Genomic DNA, 19,010 nt, shown 5'->3' with positions numbered 1-19,010 from the left:
AATCAATGGGATAAACAATCTAAGGAGCAAAAGATAAAATCAGGAAGAAAACAAAAAGGAAAAAATGAGTTTATATTTCAGGAACAAAAAAGCCTCATTAGTAAATCATAGGATCACAGATTTAGAGCTGAAAGAAACCTCACAAGTCATTGGGTTCTACTTTCTTTTACAAATGAAGAAACTGAGGCTAAATGGTTAAGTGACTTGGCCAGCGTCACCCTGCTATTTAAGTACTTGAGTCAGCATTCAAATCCAGATCTTCCTGCTCCCAAATCTAGCACTCTACATACTATGTGAAGATAAAGAGGAGAATGTGGAACAAAGTGGGGTGGGCTTGAAGACAATGAAGACTTAGAAGAGGTGGCCAAGACGCTTTTCATTTCTATTCCTGCCTTTGCAGCACTGGGAAAGAAAACAGAGAACCTGGAAGGACATATCACAAAGAAAAGACTAGATGATGGCTCCTGCCAACAAAAAAGGGAATGATCTGCTACCATCACAAAGCAAACACAGAGAGGCATGAGGGGTAAAAACAGTAGGAGTTTTGTAATGAACTTTGTTGGGAGGGGTGGTGCATTTCAGGAAAACAGTTCCTCTGAGCAAAGGTCATATTCTAAGGACTAACTCCCACTTGCTGGGAAGGAATAGCTCAAAGTGGACTGAAGAAGGCATATTAGAGGGAAAGATGTCATCACAGCAAAAATGACAGTGAAGAAAAAAAGAACAGGACTGCCTCCCCAACCCCTAGAGTTAGAGAGAGCTCCCAACTTTATCCTGCTGCTTCATTGAGGTACATTGCTGAGAACAGATTCTAGATTACTTTAAAAAAAGAAAGGAGAAACAAAGGGGATGAAATGAGAACATTTCTCTGGAGAGAGAAATTACAAATTAATGTCACCAAAATTAAGAGGATGGGTTTTAGGGGGTAATAAGTATTAAGAAAAATAGTATTCAGTGTGCCATTCATCTGAACTGGGGTAAGGATAAGGGTAAAATATGAGAGAGAGTTACAAATGAGCCTAAGTAAACTCAATGAACTTGAGAAAAACTGGGTGATAGGCGGGAATGGAAACCAGGAGGATAGGATTGGATTTGTGTAGACCACAGACTGCAGAGCCTAAATGTAAACTAAACATAGGTAGATAAAAGGATTTAACAAAGTGACAAATTTAATTACAACCCTAAAAGTGAATGGATTAACTCCCTCAACAAAAAGAAAGTAGAGTAATAAATCATTTAAAATTACCCAACAATTTTGCAATTAAAAAATGTATTTATACAAAAACGCAACTTTGCAAACACAAAAACAAACTTAAACCTGAGAGACAAATGCAGAATGACATATAGGATGAAACAAAATCTATTATGCTTAAGGAAACCCTAGAAAAATAAGAACTGTGATTATTTCAGATAGTGTAAACAAAACTTGATCATATCAAGAAACAAATAAGGAAACTGCATAATGTTTAAAGGTATCACAGACAAAAATAGCATTTTAAAATATATACACACATCACATAGCATACTATGTTCTTATAAGAGAAAGTAGAATTCCAAAAAAAAGACATTGATAGTAACACAAAAACATCAGGCAGCTTTACGTTTCTACTGGATTTATCAAACTTCAAGAAAGATATTAAACAAGAAGGAAAATTTGGTATAAACTGATAAATGTTCTTTTTAAAACTTAGCTCAATAGATTGTTGGGGAAAAAAAAGATCGGTAGAAAATTTTGAATGGAAGAATATAAATTTCTCACCACCCCACAGTACCTTTACAAAAAAATGGATCTGCCCTAGGGCATAACAGAATCTTAAATGAAAAAAAGAAAACATATATTTTGCAAACCATAATACAATAAAAATATTAATCTGATCAAGACTATATAAGCAGAAGCTACTTACCTAGTGGATGGCTAAGTGGGTCAAAGAACAGATCTAAAAAAATAATTATATTAAAGATAATAACAATGAAACTATGTCAAAACCTAAATCAAGCAGACCTCAGAGGAAAATTTTTCTCTCCCTCAAAAAAAAAAATTATTAACTGAAATAGAAAAATAAGATCAACAAACTGATCATAAAAAGACTAGGAAACAAATTAGCAACCCTAAAACAAAGTACAAAACAAGAAATCTCAAATAGAAGAGAAACAGAAAAACTTTAAAATAAAAAAAGAATGTAGAATTACTAGGCAGCAATGTAGCATGTGAATCAGGTAGAATGGTTCAAATTTTGTCTGATACATAGTGCCTATGTAACCCTAGGAAAGTGACTTAATTCTCTAAGCTTATAAATTGTAGAAAAGATACTGATCTGTATTTGTAAAGATAGTTCCCTCATCACAGAATGCCCTACATTAATGAAATCACAGATTCAATCACTGTCCCTAACAGAACTGATAAACAAAATCAAAAGCTGTTTTTTGAAAAGTCAATAAACAAATCAATCTCAGAAAAAGAAAATCAAGCAGGTCACAAGTGAACTGCCAAAGATGGGTTGGAAGAAAGAGTAAAGAGGAGTTTCTGGGCCAGCCAGATTTACAAATGAATTCAATCAAACACTGAAAGAACAAATAATAGCTACGCTACAAAAATCATCCTCTGTAATAGAGAAAGCACTTTATCAAACTCTTTTATAAAATATATTCTTGGTATCTAAAGCAGTAAGAGACAAAAGAGAGAAAGAAACAATTTCTGATATAAAAATGTGGTAAACAGAATCTCTGCAAGGAGACTAGCACCATATGCCAAAAACCGTGAATTCAAATTGATATCATACGTGAGATGTAAGGATGGTTTAAAATAAGAAAACAACTGACATAATCAATCACACCAACAAACAAAAACCACGTTATTATTTTAACAGATTCAGAAAAGTGAGACACAATGCAACACTTATTTATGTTAAAAAAAAAAACAAAACAAACCTAAAATGTATAAGCATGGAAATACCCTTCTTTAATTTGATCAAAAGTGTATATTTTAAGGCCAGGAATGAGCAAATAGACAAGGGCAAATCAAAGAGTCTTCTTCTTTCCACTATTATTTATTAATTCTAGAAATTCTACCTATGGAAATAAAAAAATTAAAAGTAGAAACATTGACAAAGAGGAGACAGATTTATTTCTATTTGCAGAAAATATTATGGTATACTTAAAAAACACTAGAAAATCAGAGAAGACACTAATTGAGATGATTCATAGTTTAAGTGAAACAAAAGAATATGAAATAAATTTACAAAAGTCATCTGCATTTCTATATAATACTAATAATAACCAGGGAGACATAAGAGAAAGTCTATTCAAAATATCTACAAAATACATAAGATTTCCGAGCTAACATACCAAGACACACTCAAGCTATACAAATAGAACTATAAAACATTCTTTATAGAAAGAAGACAAAAAATGGAGAGACATTCACTGTTCAGAGTTTGTGCCAACGCTATCTTAGTTAGTTTACAGATTTAGTGCTATAATAACCAAATCATCAAAGGAATATTTTATAGAACTAGGCAAAACAATCAAATTAATCTGCAGGAACAAAAGGTCTAGAATCTTAAGGGAAAACAACAGGAAATATGAATAAATAGGAAATGAGATTACCAGGCCAATCAAACTATATTATAAAACAATAGTCATCAAAACTATGTACTAGTTAAAAAACAGAAAAGAAGATCAGGTAAAAAGAAGAGGTAAGCAAGAAACAAGCAATCAAACGTAGTAACCCAGTATTTGACAAATTCAAGATCAGCCAATGAGGGAAGGACTTCCTTTGTGGTAAGAACTGCTAGGAAAACTAGAAAGCAATGTAGAAGTAACTAAGTTGTCCAAAAACTTATACCATATACTATAATAAATTAAAAATGGATATGCAATTTGACCATTAAAAAACTGGAAGAAAATTATCTACTTTACCTTGTTCACAATTATGGCTAATGAAAAATAATTAAAAGAAGAAAAAAATAAACGAAGAAAGGAGAGCATAAAAGGAAAAAAAGGCAATTTATATTATGTAAAGTACATCGCATTATGTAAAATTATATTATGCAGAAGAGCTTTTGCATGAACAAAATCAATCAAGATTGAATTAGAAGAGAACCTATAGAACAGGAAAAATGTTTGCAATAAATATCACTGGTTAAACTCGGAGCAATTAGAAAAAATGCTAGCCCTGGAGAATAATACATAATGAAAAATATCCTTCCATATAACAGACAGGCAGAAAAGAATGCTGTTTTCATCACCAGATGCAGTTTGGGGCGGGGTCCCTCCAACTCGTTTGATACAATGACAAAAATAGAGTGTGTATGTCTATGCAAGTATGTATCAAATATGTAATGACTGATACACATACACATACACACACACACACAAAAGCAGCTCTTTTATAATTAAAGATGAGAAATCCAAACAGCCATTATATCAAAGTTTATCACTTCATAACTGTGAACTCCATGAGAAGCTCCTTCATTTTGGGAGGAAAAGGCTAGAAATTGGGATGAGTGGGCATTCTTCCTGTTCCTATTATCTACCATATGGGGAACAAGTCAAATAATCAAGCAGGATGCCTCAACCTCTGGGTGCCAGGTCCCCTTCCCTCTTCTGAGAATCTTTGTTAAGTCTAAGGAACAAGGGTATTTTCCCCTTCTTGAACTGATAAGGATACATGGTTGAGATTGTAGAGTAACCAGAGGAAGCTGCATCTCCCTTCACTTAACTGGTTCAGTGCTTGAATATCCACTAATTAAGTTGGTGAATGATTTCTTTTCCCTTTTGAAAGAAGGCTGAGATGAAGGAGAAGCTGAGTCTGCCTCTGCTGGCAAGCAGCATAAGGTGCTATTTGCCTTGTATCCAAATGAACACTTCTCCCCATGCCAGTGCCTACTGTCCTTTCTAATGTTTTATTCTCTGATGTGTGTGTGTGTGTATACACACACACACATATACATCTATATATACATACATGTATATTATATATAGACATATCAGTTTTAAGCTTTAATTGCCTTTGGGACACTGAGTGTTTATGTGCGTGTATAACTACATAGACACATGTCTATCGATATATCTAGCTACCTAGCTATATATGTGTATACACACATACATACTAACATAAAGAAAAATTCAGAGGCCACTAATACTTATCTGGTGATTAAAGAGTGGTATGTTTATTAGAAATTTGAGAAAAACTTGTGATTTTCATAGTGATTGCTTCAGTGAGGATGAGAGTCAGGAAAGAAGGAACAGGCAGTGATGCTACGGATAATTCACAAACGCAAAGGAAGCGTACTGAGGCAGTGCCCACAACCACGGGTGTGGAAGATCGCATGTATTTTATTTTTATGTAGTGATTGGTTCTGCTGATTTTTTTCTCTTTTCTTCAAAACTTTTTTCTTCATTATATGGGATGGCTCTCAGGAACAAGGGAGGAGAGGAATACTGGGTGAAATTTAGGTGATAGAAAAACAAAAGATTTCACTAAAATTTTATTTTTAAAAAAGATGATGTAATATCCCTAAATAAGCACAGGTTTCTAGAAATAGAAATGTTTATAAGCAGATATTGATAAAATAAACATAAACTGACCCATAGGCCTACTACTGGTGATAACCCCTTGAGGCAAAAGCAAGCCATGCAGTGGGCAAAGAGGATTTTAGTTAGTTATGAAAGCACCCCTGTTACACTCGATATATGAGAATAACCTCCCTTTGTAAGATGCTTTACCAAGGGAATACTTCTCTTATTTCCCCTTATGGTACATAAACATATAACATGTATACATATAATTATATAAAACAGATATGCCAAAATTCACCTACAACTTTCTTCCCCATATATACATAAACAGATATACACACAGAGAAAGAAGGGTTGCTTATTACGCTAGCCAGCAACCATTTATAGTAAAATCTAAATGGATTTCTTCATTTTTATCAGCCCCATTAGATCCTACTCACCCAAAGATTTATGCTGCTCTGACTTCCCATTCTTCTTGGAGTACTTAGTAAAGGGTCGGTGCTCACCACTGCTCACAGACCTGCCATAACCATAACAAAGGCATCAATTCTGAAACAATATTCTTCCCCCTATAATTTTTTCTGTATAAAACTTGATCATACAGTAAGTTAGAAATCTCAAGAGAAGCAAAGGTTCAAATGCCATCACTTCTGTTCACTGGATTAGAGAGCAAGAATTGGAAGGGGCCTCCAAGGACATTCAGTCTAGCTAACTCCTTTTACAGGCAAGGGTACTGAGTGAAGGCCCAGAGAGATTACACAAGTACTAAGTGACAGAGGACAGACTCAAACTCAAGTCCTGTGACTCTTAATTCAGAACCCTTTCCACTGTGCCATGTTGTGGCATAAAATTTAAATGAGACACTACCATATGGCACCCTCCCTATGCACATATACAAAGCTACAACTTTATGACAAATTAATCTTGTGATGGTGCTCCAAAGTTGATATATACTTCTAAAGTCATCTATGTTAGATGGAGATGGGAGGAGGGGAGAGAGGCAGAGAAAGACAGCAGGAGAAAGAGAAAAGAAAGGGGAGAGAGAGGAGGAAATAAGGAGGAAATAAAGGGAGAGAAGAAAGAAAGGGAAAGAAAAGGAGGCAGGAAAGGAGGGGGAGAGAGGGAGAGATATAGCACACGCACATACACACACTCTGGGGAAACTTCCTCAACCTCCACTCTCACTGATGGGCCAGGTCAGCCTGGCCCAGAGGTCAGCTACTATGTCCCCTCAGAGTTCTAGGGTTAGGTCTGAGGAGCTGGAGGATGGTTTTCTAATGCAATATGCCTCATGATTTCCCACCAATATGCTTCTAACATGACTGTCAGTTCATATCAGTTAGCCAATTAGCTTTCAGAAAGTAGTATTTACTGAGTACAGTAAAAACAGTTAGTATAAAACATCCCACCAAAAAAATCTATGACATACATGTCCTTCCACCATTACATAGAGAGCCCAGGGTGAAGTGGGCTGAAATTTAGAGATATCTGTAGGAAAGGAGCAATTTGTAGCTCCATGTTCTTGGAAGTCCATTTCTTTCCTTCCTGGGGTATCCAACAAGCTCCTCTTGGTTACAGTGCAGCTCTTCCTTTGGGCCCTGAATCTGTATCCAATATGACCTTGGCAAATGCTGTTGTCATCTGATAGAGGAGGTGATGTGAGAAAAAGTTTGCACCTCCAAAACTCAAGAGGCTGTTGCTTGGATGGCCAATAAAAAATACAAACATTCCGCTCCTCTGAAATTTTCAAGGCTCTCCTCCAGTCAAGGGGGTGGGGGAGGAGAAAAAACCAAGAGCAAGGCTGAAACTCTGCTATCTACTCTTCCCACCCACTCCCACCTCAATTCCTTAGCTGGAATATCCCCCTTGGTTTTTCCTACATGCCCCACAGCATGTTACCAAGTATTCTTACAAATCCAAACATTTCATGTGCAACTTCACTTTTCATTCATCTAAGGGCTCATTAAAGACCTCTCAATTGAGCAAGACCTTTTTATAGTTCAAATGTGATGGATGGATGACTCAACTAAGACACACAGGCATCTTAACCTTAAATGAAGAAGCATGAATTAACTTACTTAATTGGGCCCCTCCCTTACATATAAACACAACTATGTGCGTGTATACACACATATACATATTATCTATACACACACATACAATCTGTATTTTATATAGGATTACAGCTGAAAGATACCTCAGAGACCACCCAGCCCAGGAGCTCTCCCCCATTTTACAAAAGAGGAAACTGAAGCATGGGGAAAGTTACTTGCCCAAAACAATAAGCCTCAGAGGTAAGATTATAAACTCAGATCCTTTGACTTCAGAGGACATACTCTAGATATATACTTCTGTGACCCTTCAAACCAAATCAAGTAAGCATATGATTCCTTTTCTCAGGTAGTTATGGTAACACTGGACAAATAACTAATAAATGATCTGCTATCATCGCTACAGAAGCAGGGTCAGTGTGGAGGAGTCCACGCAGGACTGGGCTGCTAAATAATTTGTTGGTCATGTTGAGGAAAATTCAGGGAGAGGCTGTAATATATGGTCTTTGAGGTCCCTTTCAGCTTTTATTTACATTATTCATTGCAAGCCAATGAGATTATGTGACTTGCCCAGGGTCAGAGATCAGATTTGAACTCAGATCCTCCTGACTCCAGGGCCAGGGCTCTATCCACTGCTCGACCTAGCTGCCCCATTAAGTCCCTTTCAGTGATGAAGATTTTATGATCTTGGTGATCTAGCCAAAGCTCTTCAAATGTTTGAAGGCAACCATCACATTCTCCCTAAAATTTTTTCTTCATTGTAAACATCCTAGTCCTATGAACTGACCCTTATAAGAAACCCTTAGCCAAAATGGCCTCCTTCTCCAAATGTAGATGTATTCTAGACCATCAAAATCTTTTCGAAATGTGCACCCAGAACTATACACAAAATTCTAAACATAGTCTGACCTGTTAGTACAATGGCATTTTCAACATCCATAATAATAACACTGACTTGTTATAAAGTATAGTGTGAAATTCCACATAATGAATTACCATTTACAAAGGCTATCATACAACAATTCTGAGGAGTAGTCAGTACAAGTATCACCCTCATTTTATACACAAGAAAAAAACCATGCTACCTAAATTAATTTACTTATTCAGTGCCATACCGATCAAACTATCAGATAATTATTTTCTAGAGCTAGAAAAAATAATATCAAAATTCATCAAGAACAAAAGGTCCAGAATATCAAGGGAACTAATGAAAAGAAATGTTAGGGAAGGTGGCCTAGCCCTGCCAGATTTCAAATTGTATTATAAAGCAGCAATTATTAAAACCACTTGGTACTGGCTAAGAAACAGAGCGGCAATCCAGTGTAATAAGTTAGGTACTCAAAACACAGTAGCCAATGAATATAGCAACCTACTGTTTGATAAACCCAAGGACCCCAGCTTCTGGGATAAGAACTTACTGTTTGACAAAAATTGCTGGGAAAACTGAATAACAGTGTGGCGAAAACTGGGCATAGATCAATGCCTGACATCATACACAAGAGTAAAGTTCAAATGGGTACATCATCTAGGTGTAAAGATTGATACTATAAACAAATTAGGGGAGCAAGGAATAGGATATTTGTCAGATTTAAGGAGAATGGAGAAATTTTTGACTAAATAAGAGATGGAAAACATTAGGAAGTGCAAAATGCATAATTTTGATTACATTAAATTGAAAAGTTTTTGCACAAACCCAATGCAAGCAAGATAAGGAGAGAAGCAGAAAACTGGGAAAGAATTTTTGCAACTAGTGTCTGTGATAAAGGCCTCATTTCTAAAATATATAGAGAACTGAGTCAAATGTACAAGAATACAAGTCATTCCCCAATTGATAAATGGTCAAAAGATATGAACAGGCAGTTTTCAGAGGAAGAAATCAAAGATATCTATAGTCACATGAAAAAATGCTCTAAATCACTATTGATTAGAGAGATGCAAATCAAAACAACTCTGAAGTACCGTATCACACCTATCAGACTGGCTAACATGACAAAACAGGAAGATGATAAATGTTGGAGAAGATGTGGAGAGTTGGAACATTAGCTCATTGCTGGTGGAGCTGTGAGCTGATCCAAGCACTCTGGAGAGCAATTTGGAACTATGCCCAAAGGGCTACAAAAATCTGCATTCCCTTTGACCCAGAAATATCACTTCTGGGACTATATCCCAAAGAAATCATAAAAATGGGAAAGGTGCCCATATGTACAAAAATATTTATAGCAGTTCTCTTTGTGGTGGCCAAAAACTGGAAATCAAATCAACAGGGGAACAGCTGAACAAGTTGTGGTATATGAATGTAATGGAATACTATTGTGCTATAAGAAATGATGAACAGGAAGACTTCAAAGAGGCCACAGTGTGTGAGGAGTTTTTCTGGTAGACTTAGTCCTTCATAGCAATGCAAGGACCTAAAAAATTTCCAATGGACTTTTGAGGCAAAATGCTTTCCACATCCAGAGAAAGAACCATGGAACTGGATTGCAGAATGAAGCAGACCATTTTCTTTTGTGCTATGTTTTGTTTTGATTTGTTTTATGGTTTCTCCCACTCATTTTAATTCTTCTATTCAACAAGACTATGGTGAAACTGTATTTAATAAGAATGTATATGTAGAACCTATATAAGATTGCAAGCCGACTCGAAGAGGGAGTGGGGAGGGAGGGGGAAGGAGGGGGAAAGAGGGGAAGAGAGGGGAAAAAATCTAAGATATATGGAGGTGATTATAGAACACTGAAAACAAATAAAATAATTACTTAAAAAAAAGAAAAGAAAAAAGCCGTGGCTGAAATTCGCTAAGCGATTTGCCCAGTTAGCAAATTATCAGTCAGAATCTGCTCTGGGTTCAAGATCAGACTCAAATGCTCTTTTCACTAGACTCTGATACCTCTGCTTCGGATAGTCAAACATTAAACCCCATTCACTTAGTTGGCTAGCACCTCACAAAGTTGACTCAGGTGGAGCTTGTAGACCTTGGATCTTTTTCACATGGACATGATTTTTAGTCTCGTATCTTCCATCCTAACCTTTGTACAGTTTTGTTTTTTCAATTCAAGCACAAGATTTCTATTTTTCTCTAACAAACTTCCTCATTTTGGATTCTGTCCATAATTATAGTATGTGGAGATCTTTTCAAATCTAGTATTGTTATTTAACACATTAGCTATCCTTTCCAACTTTAAATTGTATGCAAAAGTTAATATAGATGCTATTCTGGAACATTCTCTCCACTTAAATTACAAACACCCTAATCACCTCTCACCTGCTATATAGTAAGAGCTTTCTTTTTAAATTGTATTTTTTCAATCAGCAAAAATCCACTTTCTCTCTCTCCCATCCTAACCCCCCCCCCCAAATGAGAAAGGAAAATTTTAAAACCCATTATAAACGTATATGGTGAAGCAAAATTAATTTCCATATTGGCTATAAACTCCACTAAAATATATCTCACTCTTCACTTTAGTCCTTTCATCTCTTAATTAGGAGGTGGGTAGCACATTTTATCATTAGTTCTCTGGAATCATGGTTAGTTATTTATACTGATCAGAGTTCCTAATTCTCTGAAAATTATCTTTGTCATATTATTGTCTTTGTACAAATTATTCTGATTCTGTTAACTACACTCTGTATCAGTTCATATAAGTCTTTCCAAGATTTTCTGAAACTATCCCTTTCATTGTTTCTTAGGGCACAATAGTATTCCATCATATTTATATACAGTAATGTGTTCAGTCACTCCCCACTTTGTGGACATCCCCTCAGATTCTCATTTTTTGCTACCTCAAAAATCTTCTGACTTTGCTTTCCTTAGGACTAACCTCTTCCTTAATCAACCCTCTTCCTCATTCCCACTTCTTCCCTTACATTTGTATCTTTGTACTCAACTGAATAAGCATGAGGCAGGTAGGTAGCTCAGTAGGTAGCTCAAGTAGGTAGCTCAGGCTAGAACACTGGGTCCCAGAGTCAGTAAGACTTGAGTTCAAATCTGACCTCAGACACTTTCTACGTATGTGACCCTGGGCAAGTCACTTAACCTGTTTGCCTTATTCCACTGGAGAAGAAAATGGTAAACCACTCCAGTATCTTTGCCAAGAAAACCCCAAAGAGGGTCACAAAGAATCAAACACAGCTGAACAATGCATATGCAGCATGTGTATGTGTTCTTCCTTCCTTTGATCAGTTCAGATAAAACCTCAGAGACTGAAGTTTGTGTCAGTCATTCCCTCTATCCTCTCCTCCTATGTATAGATTTCTACTTGCACACCCTGATTATGTGAGATAATTTTTCCTAACCTTCCTTTCCCTTCCCCCACTCCCAGTATATTCTTCTTCTCCTCTTTTTCCATTCTTCTCTTAAGGTCATCAAGATAAAGTACTCCCAGACTTTCTGTTTAATTTGACTCCTTCTGTGACTCTGATGATGACAGTTCAGATGGGACATGTGCATCTCTCCATGTTCGAATGTAAGCAATTCATCCTTGTCTAATCCTTTATCAATGTTCAATGGTGTTTACCTTGTTATATTTTTCTTCACTTGTGTTTGAACCTCAAGGTTTCTACTCAGCTCAGGTCCTTTCTGAATGCTTGGATGAACTCTTCTTAAGGGTCCATTTTTTTCTCCTAGTGTTATATTCAGTTTTACTGAACAAACTATTCTTGTCTGTGAGCTTATTTATATTCTCTGCCTATTGGAAAATGGCATTCCAAGTTCTCTGAGCCTTTATAGTGGTAGCAGCTAAAGCATGTGTGATCCTGACTGTGGCTCCTCAGTACTTTAATTCTTTCTTTCTGGCTGCAGTATCTTTTTCTTTGACCTGGAAGCTCTGGATATTAGCTTAACATATGATTTCTTGACATATTATGTCTAGGCTCATGTTTTGGTCTTCAGAGTTCAGGTAGTCTGATGATCCTTTTTCTTTTCTCCTTGCCCTATTTTCTAATTAGTGATTTTTGTTAGGAGACCTTATAGTTTCTTCTTTTTTCCAGTTTTTTGACTTTGTTTTAATATTTCTTTTTGTTTTATGGAATCACTGGCTTCTATTTGTCCAGTTCTAATTTTCATGACATTTGTTGCTTGTAACTCTCGTGCCAAACTTAATTCTCTTGTCGTATCTTTTTCCCATAGCTTTTATTTCTTTTCCAGATTTTTTCTCTAGCATTATAATTTCATTGACAAAACATTTTTAACTTTAAAAAAAAACTCTGGCTTAATCTCTCCAGGAATACTAGTTGAATTTGTGACCATGTTGTGTTTTAATTTGAGCCTTGGCTATTGTCTTGAGTCATTCTCTTCTTCTAGGTTTGTGTTCAGCATCTCTGTAACCATAATGGCTTTTAAAGGTAGGATTCTTTGTTTGTTTGCTCATTCTTCCCACCTACTTCCTGACTTCAGACTTGATGTTACGACTGGTACTCTGCGTACCTCTGAAGGTTTGATTTCTGTTGCTGCTTTCTTGGTGTTATGCTGTTATGTTGTTCCAGAATCTGGGATAACTCAGACTGGGGCCTGCAAGCTTTCAATTTTCAAATATACTTCAGCTCTAAATTCCCTCATTTGGGTTACAAGGTCCACAGTTTTCATACAAGCACTCAAAGTAACAAATGCACATACATAAAAGATAACTTTTATTCTAACCCCACAGAAAATGTAGATGATATGAAGGACTCACAGTAGCCCATAAACAGATACAAAGAACAAATAAATTACATTGTTCTCTTCAGAAAAAAATGCCATTAGAAACACCATCCCAGGGAAATTCCCACCACATACACAAGGTCTTCCGCAATCTTGACTCAATAATGCCCTCTGTGATTTTACCACCTGGGAGGCAAACATACTTCAGGTCTACTAGATATGCAAGAGCAACACCTTCATAGGAAGGGACATCCCAAATAGCCTATTGTAATAATTGGGAATGGAAAGGTCCCAGATTCTTGATTTCTAAATAATTGTTTTAAGCCTTACTACTCCTTTATGTTCAGGGACCTTGTAGGTGACGTGATCTTTCTCAATGAAGGGACCTATTCAGGAAATACCCTTCTCCCACTCAAAAGGTCTGATACTTTTACTTGTTAACTTGGAATTAAACTCCTGGGGTAATCCCCAAGGCTAATACTGTCAAGGAAATCTCCTTTCTCTAGCTAGAAGTTTAAATTCTCGGATAATGCTACCTAGAAAATAAAAATCTCGCCCGTTCCTCTGCCTCCCCAACAAACAATAGATTGGAAGCCAGAAGTCCATGAACTCCCTCTAAAGCCACACAGGCAAGCACATAAGTGTTTATGCTATCTACTTCTACAAGAACTCTTATCACTGCCCCAGCTACTGCCATCTCGTGAGCTATGAAAATCCACTCCTAGGTCACCAGTCTCCCTGGGCTTAGGAAACTGTGAGAAAACATGTAATTCTTGGGGGTTTGGGCCTCAAAAAACACCACAAATCATTCCTGGTGGATAAGCCTTTGTGGTTTCTCTCTACCCAGAATACAAGTCTATTCTGTTATGTACTTAGGTCCATTCTTTGATCAGGTAAAAAGGAACACCTTTCCCCACCCCCCCACTCCACTTTCCCATAAAAAGGGCTAAGCAGGGTTGTAATCTCACTTTTATAAACCACAGGAAAGAGATGGTCTCTCCAACAAGAGTCTACCTTTCCTAGAGTTTTAGCTAGCCAATTATACTGAACGTAGCCTCAGTCTTTGGAAATCAGTTAGAACACCTCCCCTAAATGTGATACCATTTCAGTAAATGCCTTTGCTTCAAACTAACTGTATCTACTGGTTGACTAATAAAGGTGGTAATACCAATAGCTGTCTTTTAAGCGATATCTCATAGTTTTGGGGTGTGAGCAGCAGATCAACTCCTGATGGCCAAGACTTCTATGCTACCAGGTCACACTTGCTCCCTACTGAGTATAATGTCTAGTGGACAAGTAGCTCTATTGCATGATGCCAAACCTGTTTGGGAGGGGAAGGAAATAGAATCCCTTACCTAACCAAAAACTAAGACCTATTCCCTAGCAAAGGCTGTGTTCTTCTTCCATACCTGGCTCTCATTTCTGGTGCCAGTGGTAACACTTCTCAAGGCCTTCTCCTATTTTACTGTGATTCTCTAGAGGAGCAAAAGCCAAACTATGGAGTACTGTCTATGTTTTTTTACAATTCATGAGCTAAGAACTGTTTTTACATTTTTAAATAAAGTTTTATTGTATTTCAAATGTAAAGATCATTTTTAGCTGGAGTTCACAAAAAAAGTCAACAGACAAGATTTGGCCCTCTGGATTCCTGCTCTAGACTCTGAAGTGGTTCTTTAAACTATGGATCCCTGACCTCATATTTGGCAACAGTAAAAGGTTTCTGAACATGCAACAACCAAAAACTAATTAAAAACCAAATGTATAGAAGTGTTTCTGGCAGCACTTGCCCAGGATGCATAAGGCAACTTCGCAGCAGCTTTGGTTCTGAACACAAAGCACATGCATTTTGCATTGCACATGCCCTCAGGCCATGCAAAGCCAACACCTGCTTCCAAAATTCTAAAAGAGACAGTGGAAAAAGTTTAAGAAGCCCTGCTCTAAAGTGTATATCTTGCTTTTCGAAGGGTCACCATGACTGTGGCTGACTCACTGGTCAGTCAATAGCTAGCCACCATATAATTTCATAATCCTATCAAGCTAGACGAAAAAATGTTTTCATACCTTGTAAGGGGTAAGGAAGCATCAGTCCTTCACAGGGCTCTTTTTTTTTATTTCTTTACTTCTTTACACTTCATTTACAGGTAACAAAGTGTAGACCTTTCCTTTAAAACCTACCACTTCACTATTAACTGACTTATTTTCTGTGGTGGTATCACCTGGGCTGGGAAAAACCAACTGTTAAGTGATATTCTGATCAATTCTCCCTCCTCTCTCCCTACTTACAGTTCATCCCTTCCAGTGACAAGAAACTCAGTACCTCACAAAATAATTCATTCCATCTTGGAGCAACTCTAATTGTTCAATAGCCATTCGTCCCCAGTTCTCTTCTTCAGAGCAACAAAGAATAAATCCACCTCCTTTTCCATATGAATAATACATTTCAAGTATGTGAAAGCAGCATCATATACTTCCCAAGTCTTCTTTTCAATTTCTAACCATCTCTAATTCCTTCAACTTTGCCTCCTATTCTGTACCATGGTTTCTAGACCCTTCACCTTTTTGGTTGCATTCCAATTTGTCAATATTCTTTCTAAAATGTCACATCTACATTTTAAACCTTTTATTCCTTTTTACTTACAGCACTTATCTTGACAGATGGTGGCTGTGAGAAAAGAAACTTACATGTTTGCAGTTCTTTAATTCTTTTTGAAGGAATTACCTGCAAAGCAAAAGTCGGCCAGTGTTAGATATGAATACATGCATAATTTATCATCATCACACACTTAGTGGAAGGTTACTACGGTAAGAATTTGTGAGAAAATACCTGAAGACAATTTAAAAGGCTTTAACAAAAAGTACAAATAACAAATAAATAAACAAATAACAAATAAACAAAACTCAGAAAGGAATTCTCTAAGAGTTCAAAAATAAAATTATGGGAACATGGAAAATTTTACCTGCCAGATCTATAGAGAAGGGAAGAATTTATTTTTTTAAAAGTTTATTTATTTATTTTTAGTTTTCAACATTCATTTTCATAAAATTTTGAGTTCCAAATTTTCTCCCCATCTCTCTCCTTCCCCCAGCCCAAAATGTTGTGCATTCTGATTACCCCTTCCCCAATCTGCCTTCCCTTCTATCACACCCCTCCCTTCCCTTATCTCCATCTTCTCTCTTTTCTTGTAGGGTTAGATAGATTTCTATACCCCATTACCTGTATTTCTTATTTCCCAGTTGTAGGCAAAAACAATTCTCAGCATTTGTTCCTAAAACTCTGAGTTCCAACTTCTCTCCCTTTCTCCCTCTCCACCCATTCCCACTGACAAGGCAAACAATTCAGTATAGGCTATATACGTGTAGCTTTGCAAAAGACTTCCATAGTAGTCATGTTGTGTAAAACTAACTATATTTCCCTCCATCCTATCCTGCCCCCATTTATTCGATTCTCTCTTTTGACCATGTACCTCCCCAAAAGTGTTTACTTCTAATTACTCCCTCCTCCCAATTGCCCTCCTTTCTATCATCCCCCCATCCCACTTATCCCCTTCTCCCCTACTTTCCTGTAGTGTAAGATAAATTTTCATACCAAATTGAGTGTGCATGTTATTCCCTCCTTAAGCCAAATGTGATGAGAGTAAGCTTAACTTTTTCCCACTTACCTCCCCTCTTTTCCCCTACTTTGAAAAAAGTTTTTTCTTGCCTCTTTTATGAGAGATAATGTGCCCCATTCCATTTCTCCCTTTCTCCTCCCAACATATTCCTTTCTCACTCCTTAGTTTCATTTTTTTAGATATCATTGAAGGGAAGAATTTATGACCAAACAAGAGATAGAAAGCATTACAGGCTGTAAAATGGCTAGCTTTGATTACATTCAACTAAAAAGTTTTTGTACAAACAAAACCAATACAACCAAGATTAGAAAGAAAGCAAGAAAGTGGGCGGAGGGGGGAGCAGTTTAAAAACAAGTTTTGCTAACAAAGGCCTCATTTTTCAAAATATATAGAGAACTGAGTCAAATTTATAAGAATATGAACCATTCCCCAACTGATAAATAGTCAAAGGATATGAAAAGTCAGTTTTCAGAAGAAGAAATTAAAGCTATCTATAGTCAAATGAAAAATATTCTAAATCACTATTGATTAAAGAAATGCAAATTAAAACAACTCTGAGACACCACTTTATATCTATCAGATTATCTAATATGACAGGAAAGGAAAACAACAAATGTTAGTGGAGATATGGAAAAATTGAGACACTAATTCACTGTCGATGGAGTTGTAAACTGATCCACCTGTTCTGGAGAGCAACTGGAACTATGCTGAAAGGGCTATAAAACTATGTATACTCTTTGACCCAGCAATATCACTACTAGGTCTATATCCCAAAGAGATCAAATCAAAAGGAAAAGGACCTATACGTACATAAATACAATTAACAGCTCTTTTTGTGATGGCAATTGGAAATTGAGGGGACACACATCAATTGGGGAATGGCTGAACAAGTTGTAATATATCTTTGTGATGGACTACTAATGTGCTATAAGAAATGACAAACAGGATGTTTTCAGAAAAACCTTAGAAGACTTACACAAACTGATGCAAAGTAAAGTGAGCAGAACGCCAAACATGGCAACAACAATACTGTACGACAGTTAACTGTGAATGACTTAGCTATTCTCAGTAATACAATGATGCAAGACAATTCTGAAGGACTTATGATGAAAAATACTATCCCACCTCCAGCGAAAGAAATGATAGAGTCTCAATGCAGATTCAAGCATAGCTTTTTTTTAAATTTATTTTTCTTAAGGTTTTTTATCTGTTTTCTTTTGCAATATGATTAATATGGAAATATTTTGCATGACTACACATGTATAATCTATATCAAATAGCTTGCCTTCTTAAGGAGAGAGGAAAGGGAGAGAATTTTGCTCAAAATTTTATTTAATGAATGTTAAAAAATATTTACATATAATTGAGAAAAAATAAAAATTATAAGTTAAAAAAAAGAGTTCAGACATAATCAAGGGACTGTTAATCCATGTTATGAAAACCAGCATGGTACTGCACTGTGTAATCAGAAGACCTGCTTCTAGTATTGGTTCTGCCATTTATTAATTAGCCTTATGAACCTGGATGAATCACTTCTAAGTCTCTCTATTTCCTTATCTGTAAGATGAGATCAATGCCACCTGTTCTGCCTTACTGAATTGTGAGGCTCTAATGAAGCTATGTATAGAAAAGAGTTTTTAATTTACTAAGTGATATTATTTTTCTGACAATACTGAAAGGATTTTATTGCAGGATTTTGGATAAGTATCCTCACATGTGGGTTTCACATGCATGTATGTACTAGTTGACTGTCACCATAAACCTCCACTTCCCTCTTATCCTACTACTCAATTCATTACCGTATTATTTCTCATCTTGAGTTGTAAGGCAATCAAGGGGTTTAGACAGTGCCTAATAAATAAACTGAAATGTACAATCTAATTAATTAATTAGCTCTAAACACCTACCTCAGTAAACCAAAGAATCCTCTTTTCCTATAAGCTTTTTCTCTTCTCTTTCAAGTTCCCTATTCTCAAAGGCTTAAATATCAATATCACTAGCTATTCATTTTAAAATATATAATAAATTCATTCTTTCAAGATTTTATTCACTTTAAAAGATACAGTAACAATATTCAGTCTCTATGGGAGAGATAATTTAAAATGGAGAAAAAAGAACTATACATACACATACAAAATAAAAGCAAATCTAATAATCAGAACCATGAGACGCAAGGACAAACCTCTTGGCTTTGCC

General features: G+C 36.3%; 1 protein-coding gene across 5 annotated transcripts in view; it reads right to left on the bottom strand.

The window, feature by feature from the left end:
* The window catches only part of TDRD10 (tudor domain containing 10), a 46,257-nt gene that overhangs the window by 24,860 nt on the left and 2,387 nt on the right, over nt 1-19,010 (bottom strand). For all 5 annotated transcript variants that reach the window (XM_072647108.1, XM_072647107.1, XM_072647110.1 and 2 more), the window contains exons 2-3: nt 15,886-15,922; nt 5,961-6,040 (exon numbers count right to left, since the gene is read on the bottom strand). In XM_072647108.1, coding sequence (XP_072503209.1) covers nt 5,961-6,040; nt 15,886-15,887 — 82 coding nt within the window. In that variant the 5' untranslated portion in view covers nt 15,888-15,922. The remainder of the gene's footprint in view (nt 1-5,960; nt 6,041-15,885; nt 15,923-19,010) is intronic.

The sequence above is a fragment of the Notamacropus eugenii genome, chromosome 2 (assembly GCF_028372415.1).
Source record: "Notamacropus eugenii isolate mMacEug1 chromosome 2, mMacEug1.pri_v2, whole genome shotgun sequence".
In the NCBI taxonomy this organism is placed as follows: Eukaryota; Metazoa; Chordata; class Mammalia; order Diprotodontia; family Macropodidae; genus Notamacropus; species Notamacropus eugenii.
This window is presented reverse-complemented; position numbering and strand designations above follow the sequence as displayed.